Below are 19,275 nucleotides of genomic sequence, written 5' to 3'. Positions count from 1 at the left end.
CCCCTATTTAATCTCAGTTTTGCCGCTTCTCTAAACCTAAATCAGTTCCTCCATTTCGAAGCGCCAAAATTTGACAGAGACCAGAAAGCATTCCATCTTCATCTCTTCTTCCCCACTCGGAATCGCATTCTCCTTTCATTTCACTCACTAATCGGCCAATATTCGAGTTCACCTTCTCTCTTTGTTTTCAAAGGCGTGGGCTATGATTATAAAGAGAGAAGCTGGAGTGCGATTCGAATTGTAAACTCTGATCGATCCCTTTTCTCTAATGATTGATTCGAGGTGCCGCCGTCTTCTAATGATGGCTCCGGTATCTTCTGAACTTTCTTCGATCTTCTTTCGCTCCCGTTTTCTTGCGATTTTTCGGATTAGGGTTTTCTCTCACAGTGACGGGTTCTTTAAATGTTCTATGCACTTGATATGAGCGTTAAGCGTTCTGTATTTGAATTCTTGGCATTCGTTGTGATTTATATGAGATAACGAGCTTTTCTTCGTGGGTTTTCTCATTGAACAACGGATGCTATAACGAAAGCCTGATTGCTCTCTCTCTCTCTCTCGATTTTCTCGGGGAAATAAATTTTTCCGGGAAAGGATAAGGGGTTTGGGCGATCAGGCAGCGGCCAGACAACCGTAGGGATGGTATCCACAGATGATGGGTTTATTTTATCCCATTTGTCTACTGATTCCATCTCATATTTCCCTCCCTTATTCATTTTGACGTTCCCCCCCTTTTGTTGTGTATGGTTGAAATATCGCTCTGAAATTTCATAACGGGAAAGATCAAGATGTGCCATTAAAAAGATCCCACTAAAATATTTGTTCTAGTGATTTAACATGAATCTATTAAAAATTTAGGGACTAAAATGTGCCATTTGAATGTTTTTTTGGTTTTAAGAAGTCAAAATTTTTGTGCAATATTTCTGTATTGAGTGATTAGATTTAGATTTTGACTAAGAAATTATCTAAGAATAGATACAAATTAGTTGTGCAAATTTGAATCTATGGAGTGGTCGATCAAGTACAAAAAAGTTCTTATTCATAGATTAAGGTGAGGGATTTTGTTGCTGAATTAAAAGGGATAAAAAGGATCCCCGAATACAGCATTGCGAACAGTCTTATTTTTAATCTACAAGACACAGGAAAAACTCACTCAATAGTGAAGCCAGAAGGTAATTCTTGTGAAATTAATAATTTCCAAGTAGGATAACCATAATAATTAAAACAAAATAATAGAATAGGCTTTTATCTTTTATTTATTCATTTATTGGTTTATCTTTTATTTATTCATTATCGGTATGAAGTTTTTTGGGAAAGCCCATAACATAGCAATAAGAGTTAAGGTTCAAAGTGGACAATATTAGGACATGAGTTTTGTGGAAAGTCGTGTTTCTCTAATATAGAGAGGAATAGAGAGCATTTCATTTCTCTGTCACAAATTCTATTTGTATCTGGTAGAAGCACTCGATTTCGAGGTTCAAATAGATTTATAGGTTTTTGATGAAGTGAAGTGTTTCATTCCTTTTGAAGATTCAATGTTGTTCCAATTAGAGTTTGAAGTGTCTCAAATGCTTACAGTGATCAGGTTGGTCAAAGGGCTAAGTTCATTTGCGGATTTGGGTCGTGGAAGCTTAATTTGTTCCACAAATGATGCACTGATTCCAAGTCACCAAATACCCAAACTCCCCAAATTTGTAGCCGTAACCTCTTCTTTTATTATTCCCAACAAACTATTTAGCATCTTTCATTTGTCTCCTTTATCAAACCCAATTAACGATAAACATGTTTTTTAAACGTAATTTTGAAACAAAACAAAGGTAATTTTATAAGTCCTAACTTAGTTTTATGATGGGTAGCTGAGTTCATAAGTTCCACATTGTTTTATAAGTTCAAATTCTTTTGTGGGTCTAATTGTAATATATAAATTAAGGTTTAAAATAGACGGAGTCCATACCTTCCTCTTCTTTCATAAAAAATAGATCTCTTTTATTCTTCCTACAGTATCTTCCCAAAACAAAAAGTTCCCTCCCAAAACTACGCTCATTAACAAAAACCCTATTCCCCCATATTTGAATGAAAAGAATCAAATTCCATTGCTAAAATTAGACGCTGAAATTGTCACCGGAGAACGTCTGCCCAAACTGCCAGTTAGAGGGGACGACGTTCCAGGAGGTGACGGTGCGGCGGTCGCTGGTTGTGACTCTAAAGGACAGCGACTGACCAACCAAGACGGTGTCGGGTTGCCAGTTCTGGCCCCAGTTGCGTCTCATGCTCATCCATTTGTTATTGCTGCTGCCTTTCACGCTCACCTCCACCACGTCCCCTGCGCCTCCCACGTTTGAGATGAGCACCAAGTTGAAGTACTGGAAGCCGTTCATACTGAATCTTATTCCTCCTTTTTTCACGCAACCCACCCTGTCCACTCACAAAATCAATGTTTCAGTGCTCAATCTATGGTTTATAAACTACTAACAACCCTTTCTATTCTATACGAACTCTACATATTTATAAATTCAAACGTACTAGAAGTTCCCATTGCCCCTTAGGTACGGTGAAACTATATATTTAAGATTAATTTAACTTGACTTAGCTCAATCTAGTGTTTCAAAACTAATAAACTAACTTAATTCATGAAATTCTCATTTCTTTAGGTCTAATTAAACTCGCATTGGTTTAAATCCAATATTTGGATTGATAGTGAAGTAGTAATATATCCCACGAGGAAAGAAAAGCGCGTTTTTGTTTTGACCTGCGATAAGTGACGGGAATAATTCCGGCTTTGTACTGGGCGAGCTTGAGGAACATAGGCATGGAGAGGTCGAAATGAGGACGGGGAGGGTTGCACCACCCTCCATTGTCGCTCGGAATCGCGAAGTTCGGAGGGCAAAAGTTCGTGGCCGTTATGATAATTGACGGATTCCCGGGATGGCACCACTGTGGATCGTCAACGCACTTAATCTCGAAACAAGCTCCGCAGCTCAAACCGTTGTTGAACAGAGCAGTGCTCAGCGCCGCCGTGTTCACACCGTAGCCATCGTCGTACAAGTTTCCATAACCGCAAGCACCTCCTGAATCAATCAAGCACACAATTCTTTCTCACATCAATTCAACCGTTTGTTCATAATTAGGCAAACTCAAGATTTGAATCAAATACACAAATACTCTCATAATCAATTCAATTCAAACGATCATTCTTCACATCTAGGTATCTCAGACAAAGTCCGATTGAAAAAATCAAACGCACACAATTCTGGATTAACCAACTGAAGCGATCATTCGCAGATTCAGAACTAGCTAGGTTTCTCGATAAAATTCCACTGAAGAGATATCCGAAGATTTTCCTTCCAATCAGAATGCGAATCAACAATTCAATGCGGGTGATTAAAGACAAAGGAGTATGAAGGAAGAAGGTACCCATAGTTCCAGAGCCGTCACTGCCGCCGTAAAAAGTAGCATGAGCATTCTGCCACTGGCCGTCGGAGTAAGAAGCTCCGAGAGAGAGGAGGGAGAGGAGAAGAGCAAGAAGAGTAAACGCAAGGGCAGGCATTGTTGTGTGGTTATGGGAATTTGAATGTGAATATGAAGATTGTGAAGAACAGAGGGTCGGTATTTATGGAGGGAAAACACAGAGAGAGGAAGTGAAACGGACGAAATCATCACCGTTGATTCAGTTGCCGTTTGGTCTGCGCGCTTACATTACTCTCTACAATATCTTATCTTAATTATTTCTTTTAATTTCTTTTTTTTTAATTGAATATTAAATATTTCAAAATTCACCAAATCAAACAAAATCTCAGAAATTAATATTACTTTCTGTAACTTAAAAAAAAAAAAGAATTTTATACCGAATTTGCCTTATTAATCATTTAACTAACATTTTATATGACATAACTATTATATTCCTAATGTATTATGTTGCTCGGGTTAAAAGTTCGATCAACATTCTCCCCTTTGTTGGACAAATTAGACCGTTAATATAATAAGTAATAATTTGAAAGATTAAGAAACATGTCTAATCTATTACATGTTTATTTCATAAAGTTGATATACTCTGCACAAGCACAGTTTAGATATATCAATGATGTTGTGATTATAACTCAACTGGTCTTTCTCCTTCAAGGTTTTTATACGGTTAAAAGATTCAAGTCTACCACGGCTGCATGTTGAGCTTAGAGATATTCGCAGGGTGAGGATGGAGAAGCCTTCTCCCATCCCCATCTTAACCCATTTTTTTAATATAACCAAAAAAAACATTCGTGTGTATTGAAAATATATTTATATTAAGCGAAGCGGACACAAAAAAATTATTTATATGCATATAAATTATATATGATGGGAGGATATTCCTTTTAATTTTCTCCCCTGGCACGTGGGGAGGAGTTGTGCACCTTTTGTTGAATAAAAAATAAATAAAATAATGATTAAATGAAGTATCTGAAATTGGGCCTTTTAAGTTATTTGTCTTCCCCTCCCATCCATATCCACTACAACTGTATGTACAAAGTTTAATTATCGTCTTAATATCCTCTTAATTACTATTAAAAACAGTTTAATATTGCAAATTATTTCAAAATCAACTCATTTCGGAACAATAGTAGGTATAGAATTCTATTGTCAGAACCGATAATGGTTGAAGAGGACGGAGTGAAAAAGGTGAAAATTGAAAGGAAATAAAGAGGTTTGAAAAACTTTTGTTATCGGCAATAGCATGGTAGAGCGAATGGAGGAGGTTTTTTTTACAATAATATTACTAACCTACCGTCGCTATCATATGCATGACGTAACATTTAGTGTGGAAATATTCATTTAAAAACAACACACTGTCCTAAATTTACCTATTTAAGAAAAAAAATGTTAAAACAATGCAAAGGAAATATTAAAATAAATACAAAAATAGCAATGTTATATATTAACTTAAGATCTACGAAACTAAATAAGACTACCCTATATATGTGTCATTGTCTTTCATTGCAATGTCGTCGTCAACCATACATGAATACCTCTACATGTTTTCAGATGGAAAAAGTTGTTGAATGGGCAAAGTGGGTGTTAGAGAGTGGTTTTTAAAGAGAGAAGGTGCGACTCAATTGTGTGGGTATCTCGTGGCTTCCCTCGCTAGAAATGACGAGATTTCTGGCAAAGTTAGAACCGCTCTAACTTTTTCTTTCTTTTTCAAATCGTTACAAATAAGTACCATCATTGATGATAAAAATAAAAATAAAAATAAAAAATAAAAAATAAAAAAATAATAAAAAGCTAAGTTTGGGAGTGAAAATCGAATCAACGGCTGAGATGATCAATAAACTACCATGATTGCAAAGCAAAGACTAGTGAACAACAAGTAGTTTGGATAATAAAATGTAGACGAAGGTGACGTGGAGTGAATAAAGTATTAATAATACTATTATTTGGATATTGCACAAAATTCATATTTAATGAAACTTCTAATATGCATGTATTTTTCTACAAATTACAAATTATAAAGTTGAAAGTATGTTGCTCAACCGCTCCAATTTAATAATTTTAAATATTTTGTAATACACCTTTTGATAAAGTAATTAATTTTTAGATTAAAAAGTAATGATTATGGACAATGGTAAGTGGTAATTTGTATCATTATAAATATAAAATTATCTCTGACTTTAATTAAAAAAATAATTATAATGATCAGTTTTAGGGGTTTTTTATATATATATATATAAAATATATGCAACCGACAAATCTCGTTGATGGATCTTGTAATTAAATCATTAATTTATTTAATACTCGCACCACTCTTGTTTTTTAATCTTTTAATTTTCAAACAATCATATTGCATCCCAACCGTCCATTCTGAAAGATCTTAATTTATTCCACACTTTTTTAAATTGACATCATTTATGTAAATTGATGCGATAATTAATAGATAAAATTTGATTATTTATATATTTTAAGATAAAATAGAGGGTAATATTAAGTGGTCAATTTTTTGTTATTAGTTTTAAAGAAATTTGGAAATAATAAAAAATTAATAACTTCTATAATTAAAGGGTAATTTTATAATTTGATTCCAATTACAAACATGTTTAAATAGGTCATATAAGACAAGTTTGAAATAATAAAAGTTACCAAAATGGATCCATAACTCAATAATTGTCATTTTTTTTTTTTTTTTTTTTTTTGGGAATTTGGTATTGTTTTGAGTTGGAGTATTGGACAGGCAACCACCCCACCTTTTTTGTGCAGCTGTTTTTAAAAATTTTAATTTTTATAATTATAATTATAAATTTAAATAATAATAAAATAAAATAAAATAAAGGTTAGGTCTATAACTGTATTCACAAGCAATCACATGCACTTTAACCCTATCCATCCTCTTCCCCTTTTTAAATATCTCTTTTTTTCCCCTTTGGATCTCTCTCTCATGTCTTTCACATCTCCATATTCCCATTTTTCTCTTTTTATTTTTTCACATTCCCTCTCTCTCCTCCTTTTTCTCTCATTCAAGCAACCATCATTTTCGTTCTATCTTACGACTCCAACATCCTTCCAACTTGGACCAATCTCTATTTGTCTGAGCTCTTTTGAAGAAATTAAAAACAAATTTACGAGAGTTTATAAACGCCTCATTTTGTTTTCGATCTCGTTATTCATTTTCTTTTTCTTTCATCCGATGCTCTTTAAATAGCACTCAATCAAAGTAGCCCGAAAGCAAATTAGTCATGCAATCTTATAAACTACAATTTAAGAACAATTAGTATAATGAATTATGAAGGTCTTAATCAGTTAAGTTATGCTCACGATAACATCAATAAAATTAGTTAATGAATATTTCTTTTGGTACTGAAAAATTATGGTCACACGACCATCCGTATATTTATTTTGAAAATAATTATGGAACTAAATTTAAGTGGATTGTTTAACGGTTGAAACTTAAATTAGTTTGAGATTAAAAGTAAGATGATATTAATATATAGTTTCATATGACTAACGTTGTTGATGCTACCCCGTTTCTTTTTCTCATGTTGTATTCTAATACATATGGATTTTACTTATTTCAGAAAGAAATTAATGTAATTATTTATAAAAGTTAATACTAATATTAATATTATTCGACTAAACTATAATCCGATTTTATATTTTATTCTAGATTTTTAACTTTTATAATTAAAATGATTTAATTTGGTATAAAATTATAATTTTAAAAAATTAGTCACGATCAAATTAAATTAAATTAAATTATTATATTGCATTTAATAGATATCTTAGGTATTTCATACTAAAAACTAGATACATGTGGCTCGAGCTAGAAGTCCACATGCCATTTTTTTTAAAAAAAAAAAAAAACAAAAAAAACTTTTTGTTAAATGTAGGGTTGAAATTAAATAATATACCTAAAATACCCTTTGTAAAGCAAAATTCGAAGATTTTAATGTTATATTTGAGGGATTCAAACATACAAGTTTAAGGCTCTAAACAAATAATTAATAAGATACACTAGAAAATATTTTTTAATTCAAGATTCTTTACCCATTCAAATTCAATTATTGGGCCAATCATAGATCATAAGCCGTAACATGGTTTTTTATCGATTAAAATATTATTTTGAGTCCTATATTTTTTAAATTCATTGTATTTTATTTTATATACTTTCAATTATTCCATTTTTATCTAATTTTAATTTATTCATTAAAGTTAATTTTTGTCAATAATAATAATTTTCATATAAAGAAGACACTGAATATAGTTATAAAATATTTATATCAACCTTTTTAGAACACAGAATTAATTAATGAGATATTTATAGTCCTATATTAATGGAAATGACCTAAAAGTACTACTCTATAATAAGTACACATTTTTATCCATTATTTTAAAGTTTTTTTTTTCTAATAATTAATTTAACCTTTTAAATTCTAACCATCATATTTACACCGTGATGTTAATTAAAATGTCAATGTCAATTTAAGAAACATATGGATAGAAACATTAATGTCATTCAATATTTATTGTCTTTTTTTTAATAAAAAAGTAAGTTATATCATATATATATATATATAAAAGGTAAAGTAGGCATTTCAAACTCTTTTTCAATAAATTTTAAGTGTTCACGTTATTAGAATTTTTCTTAAAACAATTAAATATAAAATATTGTTGATATAACTTTTATATAATAATAATTATTTATGTGTTTCTACCTTTTTAGTATTTAAAAAAAAATGAAAACATCAAACTAAAAACGCAACCTTCAAAATAGTGACCCACAAAAAGAAGATAAGATTGAAAATATATTCCAAATTGTGTGGAAACCCGACCCGTATAACCGGGTGGATGAGAATTGCATGTGGGGCCCACAAGAACACGTGGAGAGAGACTAAGGGTGTGATCCAATAAAATAAGAATTGGCGTATAGTAAAGGGCGCTTTATCTATCCACCTGTCTGGACGAGACGTGTCCCACACGGATAATGCAAATTCCTATTTTCTTTTTCTTTTTAATTTAATTTTTCAACCTTTATTTATTTATTTATTAAGTTTAAGAAAATTAATAGGATATCCGCAAACCACTTTGGTCCACTCGATTCTCCATACTCTTATGCCCTCTCCCTTCACCACAAAATTTTCAAATTTTCTTAAATTATCTCTCTTTTTTATTTTTTTATTTATTTATTTATTTATTTATTCTAATCTCCCCCTAAAATAAAATTATGAACATAATTATTATTTAAAGATTAGGTCCACCAAATTCCACACTCAACCTTGAAGGTGACAAGAGGATGCACATCTTCTAATCGATCTTATTTTCATGAGTAGTCCCTCCAATTACTCATGACTTTGTTTCTTTAATTATATGTTTAAAAATCCGATTAATATAACAAAAAAAATTATAAAATTTAATTTTACTTGAAACAATGGAGTTGTATTATGAAAAAAATTGGATTTTGATTGTAAAATATTTAAATGTTTAATTAATTATTTTGGTTGGGGAAAAGTTTTTTAAGGAAGTTGCGTATAGGGAAGGGAGGGTGCCACATGTCAAAAGGTAATTGGAGGAAGTGGGAGTTATTACGTTAAGAAGCAGCCTCTCGGGGAAAAGAAAAGAATAGAAAAGAAAAGAAAAGGGTTTTGGTGGGTTTAACTGGATATAGCCGGTGAGGACGATGGATGGGCACCGGATGTTCCGGTTTCGTGGTCAAACATTTGAGGATATATGCTGTAAGAGGTTTTAGAGAGAGTTAATGTTCCTGGTTCTTTTCTTTCTTTTTCTTTTTTTTTTTTTTAATTTTGAACAATTAAGAAACGGGGTTTTTCTCCTCTTCAGTTTTTTTACCCGCTGAAATCATTTCTCGTTTTCATCTTTGAATTTTCTTCTTCGGAATTTCATGGATCTCTTTCCTTCTTCCTACAATGGATTCTGGATCTCCTCTTTCAATTTCCTCTAATTTTGCTGCATTCTTATTCTTACCTTCTTCTTACCTTCTTTTTTGAAATCTGAGCTCGAACTTGGATCTTGGGTTGGAATTAATTATTTGGATCCTCCTTCTACCGGTGAGTTTCTTTTTTATTTTCCGGTTTGCGCAGAGAATATCGGAATTTAGATTTTGTTTTTTGGTTCGTGTTCTTCGGGTTGTTCGGTTCTCGCAAAATATGGGAATCTGTATGAATTCTGGTGTTTATTCCATGGGTTTTGTTCTGTGTCATTTCTGTTGGATTTATGGTTCTTCAGAAATAGTCTGAAGTTGGGAAGCTATGATGGGTTTAAGATCGGATCCTGTGGATTTGACTTTCTTCTCGAAGTTGAATTCTCTGAAATTGGTTTAATTTGGGTTGATCCGATGCTCTCTGTTTGGTTGTATGTTCTTGAAGCAAGCAACTTATGAATCGGATGTTTTCATTTCGTGGTTTTGGAATTGGGTTTTGATTCCGAATTCTGAATTTTGCTTATTTGTTTCATTTCTTTAATCTCTGTTTGAAATTTCGATCTCTTTGCTCCAGATTTCCAGTTCTCTAAGTTTGTGACATTGAAATTTTGAATGTTCTTCGATTTCTAAATCTGTTTTATTTTTTTTCTTGCTGTCGTTATGAATTTAAGTGCAACATTTTCGTCCCAATCCGAAGTTTTTGCTAAATCTGAAATTTCAAATTTGAATGATTTTGGTCTGTTGTTTTGATGATTGGCAGTGAAACTGGCGAATCTCTCTGTGTTTGATGAGTTTTAATCACAATGAATGCCTAAGACATGGTGATGAAGAAGAGACTGGATAACAGATTCAGTAGCTTTTCGGACTGGACCGTCCCGAGAGGTCCAAGATCTCTTAGGGTGAGTAAAATTGCATCTTCAGATCTCTTTCTACAACTCTCTGATTTGTTGAATTGCCACTTAAATCTTGTCCTCCTTCATTCTAGAAGAGGGTTCATCAAAAGAACGATTTCGAGGACGGCCAGATCTGCGCAATTGAACTACTGGCTTCTTTAGCAGGGAAGCTTCTGCAGGATGGCAAGAGCACGGCATGTAGCAATACGTCTGATGGAGATCACTCGGTGAACGGCACAAACGTCGTCAAGGAAGAACGGTCGAATGAGGAGAGAGCTTTCATGGTGGAATGCTGTGATGGTGGTAGCAGTCAAAGCTGTGATCTTGGTTTAGACAACACTGATCAGAAACAAAATCTGAAGAAACTCCAATATGTAGATAATGATACTGTTTTGGATTGTACTTCAGTAGTCGTAAATTCTAATAGCTCAGATGAGGCCTGTGGCGATGTTAAGCCTGTGATTCGCAAGACGGAGTTCGAAGATTATCGCGCTAAACCAGAGGAAGGCTCCCCTGATTTTGTAGAATCAACTGAAACTGGTGTGAAGATTGTAAATGAAGAAGCACACGAGGCTAAGGGATTTGGAATTGGGTTTCCAAATATGGCTGATTCCCACAATTCTAAGGATCTGAACAAGTCCCATAGGAAATCACCAACTTCAGCCAATTCAAGCTTCAAGACTAAATTGCCCTTGTCGACCGATGCCATTCGTAGTTCGTTTTCCAGATATAGGAATTACTTTAAGTTAGCAAGTAGAGATGAAGATGAAAAATTTAGGTCCAATAAATCTAGCATCCACTCGAACTCGTTTCGACCTCCTTCACGAATTGCAGGCCAACGAATAAGGAAATTACTGAATTCCAAACACTGGAAAGCAGCTCCAAAGCTGAAGGACTGTGAGGTTCCTAGATCTGGTGAGTTCATTTTCTGAGTTTTTGTCGTAGTTCGCTCGTTATGAAATCTGTTTGTAACTTTTGATTTGCTTTTGTATCAGAATCTATAGACGAAGAAGCACGAAACCCTTTTCGCAAGAGGAAGCTGTATTTCAACAGTGAGAGATACCAGGGTGATAATCTTTACAAAAGGAAAAGATTTGTCTACCGAAGCTCCATAGTGAATTCTGATGGAGGAATGAGCAGTGAAAGCGTAACCAACTCTCCCGAAAAGAGCGTCAACGTCGATAAGTCTGGATTAGCTGCAATATTGCACGGAGGTCCATAGCTAACTTGTTGCTTGAATTTAGAGTCCATTTAGGACCAGTAAAACTACATTTCTGTACCCCAGTAATCTCAATAAATTTCCTCTACATGTGCAGCAAGTGTGTCAACATCATCAGGTCAACAAGCATCCTTCCACTCCAAAGATGCTCATGGTATGAACGATCCCTTGCATCTTAACATCATCTGGTAACTTGGTTTCTCATCATATGCTCTGCTTGATTGTTCAACAGTAAAATTTAGCATTAGATCATTCAAGGTGCCAGAGCTATTCATAGATATCCCAGAAAACGCAACTGTTGGGTCGCTGAAGGTAAAATAAAGTGCAGTTCACCTGATCTCTTTTGAACTAATAAACACAATGTAACAACTCTCTGTCAATTAAAGTGCCAAGAAGCCATCCATTTGTATATCAAACTAATATAAGTTCTGTAACTTTCTCCAGAAGATAGTACTTGAGGCAGTAACTGCTATTCTCAAGGATGGATTACGCGTTGGGGTTCTCGTTCACGGGAATAAGGTTAGAGATGACAACAGAACCCTGTTGCAGACAGGACTTTCTTGTAAAGATAACTTGGATTCCGTTGGTTTCACTCTGGAGCCAAATCTTGTGCATAATATTACTCTGCCTTTGTGTTCTGAAGATCCCCCTCAGATATTAGCATGTGACATGACTGAACTTCTACCCAGGTATTACCATTACATTCAAACATACAACTAGGTTATTGTTTCGTCCCATCTTAAGATTTCGGAGTACCTAAAATTTTTCATTCTGTGTCAATTTCTTTACAGCTCACCTGTAAATCCTTCGAGCTCGGGAATACTAGATGCCGCCTTTCCTAATACTATATTGACCAACCCTCAAAACCAAGATGAAAATAGACATGAACTGATTACTACCAGCATTGACAAGTTACCTGACAATTCTTTACAAGATTGCAAAGCTTTGGTTCCTGTTCCAGACATGACTATGGAAGCATTAGCCGTAGTTCCCTTGAATCCAAAATCTAAGCGTTCAGAAGCTGTACAGCGTCGAACGAGGAGACCCTTCTCCGTTTCAGAAGTAGAAGCACTGGTTCAGGCCATTGAGGAGCTAGGAACTGGAAGGTTTGCCAATGCTTTCTAACAACACAATCAACCTCACCGCAAGGCATGAGTTTAAACCGATTCAAACTATGTGTTTCCTTTTTGCAGGTGGCGGGATGTTAAATTCCGAGCATTTGAAAATGCAGATCACCGAACTTACGTAGATTTGAAGGTGGGGTTCCGGTCTCCTAAACATGTTAGTGTGACCCATTACTACTGTTGAAATAAAATTTTAACCTGATGAGGATGTGTTGCAGGATAAATGGAAAACCTTGGTTCACACGGCAAAAATATCACCTCAGCAGAGAAGGGGCGAGCCTGTCCCACAAGAACTCCTGGATCGAGTGCTGGCTGCACATGCTTACTGGTCGCAACATCAGGCAAAGCAACACAGCGGCAAGCTTCATCAAGCTGGAGTTGTGAAGGCCATTGAGGGCTCCAGCAGTTAGGCTTGCCGTCTAAAAGAAATTTGCCATATAATGTAAAAAGGAATAGTAGCTACATTTGACACTTTGCTGTAATCAATCAAGGAAGACAAATTGTAAGCATGATTTTAATTTCTTGTATTTCACACTTAGATTCATTGTTTAGCTGTCCCATTTGGGAAGAGTTGTCATTTGTAAATATGATTCTTGTAATAATAAAATTCTAACAGAATTCTTTCTGTGTTTATTAGACATTCAATGTATTCAGTTTTATTGTAGTCTATCAGTGTCATTAAATTCCTATACTTGAAGTTTTGTAGCTAAATATGAAAATGCTTTGATGAATGGACTTTAACTTGCACAATCAGTGAAGTACCAAGAGTGGAAAATGAAACGTTCACCTAAAAATTAAAAATAAATACACGGCTGATGGAAGTCCAGGAGCAAATGGATTGATTATCGACATTATATGCAAAGCATGTCAGATCATGGGGTAGGAAGTAGTATACATCTACTAAACATGGATTGTCAAGGATACAGCAGCCATCAACGAACTTAAACTTAACTAAAGTGAGTACCGTAATTGGTATCTGCGGAGCCAATCCTCGCCCTTCTCATAATAATCCATCCTACTGAAAGTCTGTGTTGTGAATTGTGAAGCAGCAGCATAAACAGAAGCCCCCCGCCATGCATCGAGAACTGGATCCAATGCTCTGACCACCCTAATAGGCGACCCGCATGGCCTGATCATCCGAATTCCAGCTTCTAAGCGTTCCCTCATGCCAGGAAAAAGGCAACTTCCTCCTGTAATAAGAACTGAATTGGTTAATCTTTCTGCTATATCATCACTGTACGATGGCAATCTTCGTAATGAGACACCAGTCATTTCATCTAATCCTGTCTGGTCAACTCCAATCCAGTTGGGATGAAATAGAATTTCAGGGCATCGAAACCTTTCAACCCCCATAACAATCTGGAAGTCTTCCTTGGTAAGTGGACGAAATTTTGGCACTTCAGTTGGTTGAACATCTGACTTCAGAACAAAGGTGGGATCTATGTCCTGATTACAGTAGCAAGGCATTACACTTAATATCTCAGCAACTAAAGACCAAGGTCTTGAAATCAGTAAATAGGTAAAGCAGACTAAGTTGGGACTGACCTGGAGCCTAGAGGATAAACGAACCAATTCAGCTTCATCCTCATCTGGGCCTTCATCGTCATCATCATTGTTATCTTTGCTCATAAGTTTATAAAGCTGCCAATCTTCATCTCTTGCACCAAAGGTGTCCTCACCCTTCCCACGATCAAAGGCTGCTGTTGTTAAAAGTCGCATCCTCTCCCTCTGGGCAGCATTCAGTCTCTCACCACGTCCTACTCCTCCAGATAAATTATTCCCATTTGTATGGCCTCCATTAGTCTTGATTCGTTTTCGCTGCTCCACTTTTTCAGACAGCTCCTTGTATTTGACATACAGTTCCTCTAAGTAAAGCTCAGGGTTCTCCCTACAAAGGAAGAAATAGAAAGGGGAAAACAAGCATATTAAAAAATCAATGCACAGAAATCCAGTATAATGAACCATTCAAATGAACGATGGTAACTTCCACCCTTGTGCATTCTTTCATTTCTCTAATTTCTCTAAATGAAAGCTCAGTTTCATACAATATATATGTATATATATAATGGATAACTTCCAGCAAGCAAGGTAGGAAGAGATTGTGTGTATACATTCTTCTTTCTTCATCCAGCTGGCTTCTCCTTTCTCTTTCTAACTCTTCTTCATAACGTTTCTGCTTGGCTCGCTGCCGCCCTTCAGATGTGGTTTTGAGAAACAGTTGCCTTCTTTTCTCTTTGATCTGCCAAGAAACTCAAACTGCATGAATTTCAATAATAATACAAGAGAAGCATTTATGAAGAAATGCACTAATATCATTTGGATCCTCGTAACGATCATATTTAGACAATGTATGGCAGCGCTGAACAACAAAAAAGAATCAATATTTATAACATTCAGGTGTTTATCATTCATATACAGCCTTATTTTACCTGTTCAGGTGACAACACGTCATCAGGGACATTGATAAGATGAAACTTTTCATTTGTAGCATCTGTATGATACTCAGTTTCCGCTTGATCATCCTTGCGTTCACCCTTTGCTTTCCGCAAAGATTGTGTTGTTTTGGTCAGAGCAGATTCAATTTCCTGCTTAGAGACGTACCCAGTCTCTGACAAGAAGGATGGAATATCAACCTCGGACACTTGCACAAGCTGATGCAAGAGAAACTCCAAACCACGCACTTCATTTTCAAGCTCATTGATCCTTGAAGATCTTTTTGCTTCAGCCATTTCTCTCAATCGTTGACCTTGTTTCTCCTTAATTGCGGCCTTTCTTGCGATCTCTTCTTCTGAAGGAGGCTCTTCGGTAGGTGGTGGAATCCATGGGAGTTGCCAGCACCTAGTTTTCTCTTCTACTTCCTTGGTCCCTCTCTGTTCATAGATATAGGGTTCAAACTGAATGAAGAGATGGATACACACGATGATGATAACGATAATATTAAAGCCAAGAAGGCTACCTGAAACAATTGAGCCTCAGATGCATAATCTGAAGCTATATAGCAATGCTCCATCTTCAGATCTTCAACCTTCTCCCACGTGAACTGGGTCCTTTTGCATGAACTAAAATTATGAATTTTTTTCTTTTTTGCCGACTTCACACACGCTAAATATGTGAAATGAATTCTACTTACATGTGATGAGGATATTTGAGTGAAAGAAGTTGCTTCAGAGAATCAGTCACATGATATCCACCAATATTGGTTCTGCAGCATCCTTTATAAAGGGGCTCCCCATCGATGAACTGATAATAAAGATCACGTTTACAACTATCATAGACTCTCCATTAAAATCAAGTGTGCTAGAGGCAGTTCACTCAATAGTCAATTATAAAATATATGCATGAATAGTACAACTAGAACCATCAAAGTTTGGAGCTTCAAACACTCAACCTCAAATTGACAAAATTATAACAATGCATAAACGTTGAAGAAAAGAAAATCCAAAAGACAAAAAGCTTTATGAACACCAACTCAAACATTGATATAGACGGAAAGATCAACAGCAGTACACACTTGCATCATAAGCAAGAAAGTTCATATTGACTAAAAACGATTTGATACCAACTCAAACATTGATAAGTCAGAAAGATCAATAGCTTGATGCATCACAAGCAAGAGACCTCATACACAGTGACGGCCAACATATTTGACCCTTGTTGACCCTGAGGAGGGGGGTGCGGGTTATTTTACAAGAACAATATAACAATGAATTGATAAGCTCTATGAAATAGTAAGAGGATGAAAGACTAAAGCAAACCGGAATAACATGGCTAGCAGTAAATCCAGGGCAAATAGCAAGGCCATCTTTATCGCATATCCCAAGTTGTTGGTTGTACATATAGCTGAATGCTGCATCGACACCATATGCTGTAATAAAGTTACAAGGGGAAAGGAAAAATTAATGTCAAAGAAGTAGAACCAAACACTATAAGTAAATTTAATTATAGGTTATGTTTAGAGGTACAAGCCAAACATAAAATATTAAGTCTTAATCTGTAACCCAGCGGAAAAGGACTGCCACAGAAAAGAGCTTGAAAACATTACTTAGGTAAAATTATGGTGACCGATCATTAGAGAACATAGTAAATTCAACAAGATGAACAAGAACCATACCTATTGAAGGAACTCCATAGGTCTCAAATAAAAGCTCTGCCATTTTACTACGAGATTGAACTGGATTGCAGACACATTCTGTAATCAGGACAGGGTGATCAATCTGTTCTGCACTCAAAGGAACATAATTAAATTAAGAACTTTGTTTAAGAAAAAGGTGGGGGGAAAGTAAAGTGGCATTATTTGAAACCGTATGAAAAAAAGTTCTTCAAATTAGAAAAAGAAAGGAAGAAAAAGATTTGGAGTGTTAAACAAGTAGTAAAAAAACAAGAATAACAGCTGTTGAGTTATAAATACTACCAACATCACCAAGTCTAAGTCATATTCTATAGTATCATTAATGTCTAAACTATACATAATTATACATCCGAATGAGAAAGTGAATCACAACATTCATTCACCACATATGACATCTGAAGCTGCTATAAGGAGCCCCATTGTTGTTGGTAATTGCAAAAATAAATAATTTATTTTCCGAAAGGAAGTTTCGAATTATGCACCCAAAGAGAGGAGATATGCTAAATACACCAAACCTCAAATCCCTTCCCACGAAGCAAGTCCTATCTAAACCCAACGTTTTTTCCTCTTTTTTTTCCAACCAAATATTCCAAAGCGCACAAAACCAATGTGCCGTAACAAACAGTCTTTTCCTGAAGTGGAGGATCCAGGATAGCTTACTCCATCATCATATATGTTCAAGGTAGGAACTGAAGATATGCCAAGAGTCTACCAAAATAGTAGGATTATGCGAGACAGCAAGCATTACAAACAAGAAAGGGAGAGAGAAGGCAATGAGGAACGACAGAACAAGGTACCAAAAAAAGGTTGAAACTTAATGTTTGCACAATTACCTCTGGTCCAGTTGCTCCAAGCCGATCAAATCCAAAGTCAAGAACCTAATATATGCAAGGAATTATTAACAAGCTACAACTTTATATTCTCCAAGTTCGTATAAGTACACATAGGTATGCAGCGACACCTATATTCATTCTTCTAATATGCATGCGTTAGCTTTATTGCCCACATATGATTATCTCCGAGTTTCAATAAAATTAAGTTCAGACAATGTTTTTAGTTCACATGTGTAGGTCCAAATTGAAAGTGGCAAAAGATAAAACAATAATTCAACTTACGTATTCCATAATTTCAAACTGATAAACAACGTTGCCATCAAAAGCAGAGCGATGACCTGAACGTGTGCAATCAAAATATTTCATCAAAGACGGATCATGGTCTCCAACTATAGTAACCGTTTCACCTGAATTGCAAAAAGAAGAACAACAGATTACGCTTCAATTAATAATCTTACAAAGCTTAAAGAACAAGATAATTTCCGCAGAAGCGGAGGGTCACAATTTTTCAGAGAACTCGAGTGAATGCAAAACTAAGCCCCAATTGTTAATATCCATCAACAATTCTTTCTTCATTCTACTTCGGAAGTGTGAATTTTTCGAAGAAAGAAGCTACTCCTGAGCCTTACTAAACAACCAAAGAAACCAACATATTAACTGATGAAAAGTAGGGATACCAGTGGCTTTGTGGCGAGGTCTCTGGACAATATTCCTGAAAATAACGCGAGGGTCGGACTCTCCTGCCCATCTGGAAGAATCAAACACAGGAAAGAGAACTAAATTCAAGGAAAAAAACAGAACACAGTTTATATGAACGTAAAAATAAATGAAAGTTCGTTCTCGTGCTGCTTATTGGAAGAGTTGAAGCCAGAAAAATGGAGATACCCAATGCGAAAAGAGGAGGCGCCATTGTCGATAACGATGGGAGTGGTGGAGGGAAAGTGATTGAAATCAGATTGTCTCTGTATTTCCGATACGAATGGCATGTCTACGAGTCGAGAAGCTGAAACAGAAAATATTGGGAGTGAGGGGAAGCTTGCTTCTTCTTTGCCCTAACTTGCAGCGAGCTGGAGAAGGACAAAGACGACGCGGAATGATCTTTTGGTTGTTGGAAAGCAAAGTGAAGGCGCGGCAGCACGGGCAAGATGGAATGGAAATGGGCAGTTTAGTTGAACCGGTCTGTTGATCCGATATGAAAACTAAAAATTATGGAATCAATTATATTAACTTTCGCTAATTAATGGTTTAATTTGATTTTTTTTTTAATGAAAATTTAAAGTTTTATTTAGTACAGTATCAAATTTGGATGTTTATAAGATTGCATGAAGTGATCACAATTTTAGAAGTTGATAGGTTAATTTTAATTCCGTAATTATCGAACTAATCAAATTAAAAGTGTGATATCCTACGTTGGTTAGGTTAGGGGGAAGAACAAAATATTATTTATAAAGGTGTGAGAACTTTTTCCTAAAAGAAGCGTTTTAAAACCTTGAGAAAGAGTACGAAAGAGAAAGTCCAAAAAGACAATACCATTTACGATGGATATGGCCATCAGAAAAAGATACTTGTGAAAGTGCTTCCGTACAAAACACTTATAAATCGCTTCCAAGCATAAATCACCTTTAGTGGGGAGTACTTCTAACGACGAGCAAATAGCTATAGGGCCATTCACATTGGGCC

At 35.4% G+C, this 19,275-nt stretch overlaps 3 protein-coding genes and 1 non-coding gene across 7 annotated transcripts; 2 read left to right on the top strand and 2 right to left on the bottom strand.

The window, feature by feature from the left end:
* The first annotated feature begins 560 nt into the window (after positions 1–560).
* LOC111494260 lies at positions 561–698 on the top strand. The gene has a single exon (XR_002720163.1). It is a non-coding gene; the product is annotated as a small nucleolar RNA snoR143 (small nucleolar RNA).
* A 1,205-nt stretch (positions 699–1,903) lies between these two features.
* LOC111489541 (expansin-A4-like) lies at positions 1,904–3,615 on the bottom strand. Its single transcript, XM_023137826.1, has 3 exons — positions 3,412–3,615; positions 2,747–3,065; positions 1,904–2,412 (listed from the first exon to the last, which is right to left on the bottom strand). The coding sequence occupies exons 1-3, from the start codon at positions 3,542–3,544 to the stop codon at positions 2,100–2,102; spliced, it is 765 nt and encodes a 254-aa protein (XP_022993594.1). The 5' UTR covers positions 3,545–3,615; the 3' UTR covers positions 1,904–2,099.
* A 5,486-nt stretch (positions 3,616–9,101) lies between these two features.
* Positions 9,102–13,266, top strand: LOC111471832 (telomere repeat-binding protein 4-like). 3 transcript variants are annotated; one of them, XM_023117586.1, is made up of 10 exons: positions 9,102–9,191; positions 10,158–10,296; positions 10,383–11,205; positions 11,286–11,504; positions 11,607–11,663; positions 11,742–11,821; positions 11,954–12,198; positions 12,301–12,615; positions 12,703–12,766; positions 12,852–13,266. In XM_023117586.1, the coding sequence occupies exons 2-10, from the start codon at positions 10,216–10,218 to the stop codon at positions 13,041–13,043; spliced, it is 2,076 nt and encodes a 691-aa protein (XP_022973354.1). In that variant the 5' UTR covers positions 9,102–9,191; positions 10,158–10,215; the 3' UTR covers positions 13,044–13,266. The 3 variants fall into 3 exon arrangements, with proteins under 3 accessions (XP_022973354.1, XP_022973415.1, XP_022973294.1); XM_023117647.1 differs by lacking the exon at positions 9,102–9,191 and adding an exon at positions 9,230–9,524 and having other exon boundaries at positions 10,386–11,205; XM_023117526.1 differs by lacking the exon at positions 9,102–9,191 and adding an exon at positions 9,230–9,524.
* A 135-nt stretch (positions 13,267–13,401) lies between these two features.
* LOC111471675 (actin-related protein 5-like) lies at positions 13,402–18,778 on the bottom strand. 2 transcript variants are annotated; one of them, XM_023117433.1, is made up of 12 exons: positions 18,481–18,778; positions 18,273–18,343; positions 17,878–18,002; positions 17,596–17,640; positions 16,745–16,847; positions 16,389–16,498; positions 15,764–15,873; positions 15,590–15,680; positions 15,063–15,503; positions 14,745–14,872; positions 14,179–14,521; positions 13,402–14,079 (listed from the first exon to the last, which is right to left on the bottom strand). In XM_023117433.1, exons 1-12 carry the CDS (start codon positions 18,579–18,581, stop codon positions 13,585–13,587), a joined length of 2,163 nt encoding a protein of 720 aa, XP_022973201.1. In that variant the 5' UTR covers positions 18,582–18,778; the 3' UTR covers positions 13,402–13,584. The 2 variants fall into 2 exon arrangements, with proteins under 2 accessions (XP_022973201.1, XP_022973212.1); XM_023117444.1 differs by lacking the exons at positions 18,273–18,343; positions 18,481–18,778 and having other exon boundaries at positions 16,745–16,852; positions 17,878–17,925.
* Between the last annotated feature and the right edge of the window lie 497 nt (positions 18,779–19,275).

The sequence above is a fragment of the Cucurbita maxima genome, unplaced genomic scaffold (assembly GCF_002738345.1).
Source record: "Cucurbita maxima cultivar Rimu unplaced genomic scaffold, Cmax_1.0 Cma_Scf00001, whole genome shotgun sequence".
NCBI classification, from domain to species: Eukaryota; Viridiplantae; Streptophyta; class Magnoliopsida; order Cucurbitales; family Cucurbitaceae; genus Cucurbita; species Cucurbita maxima.
This window is presented reverse-complemented; position numbering and strand designations above follow the sequence as displayed.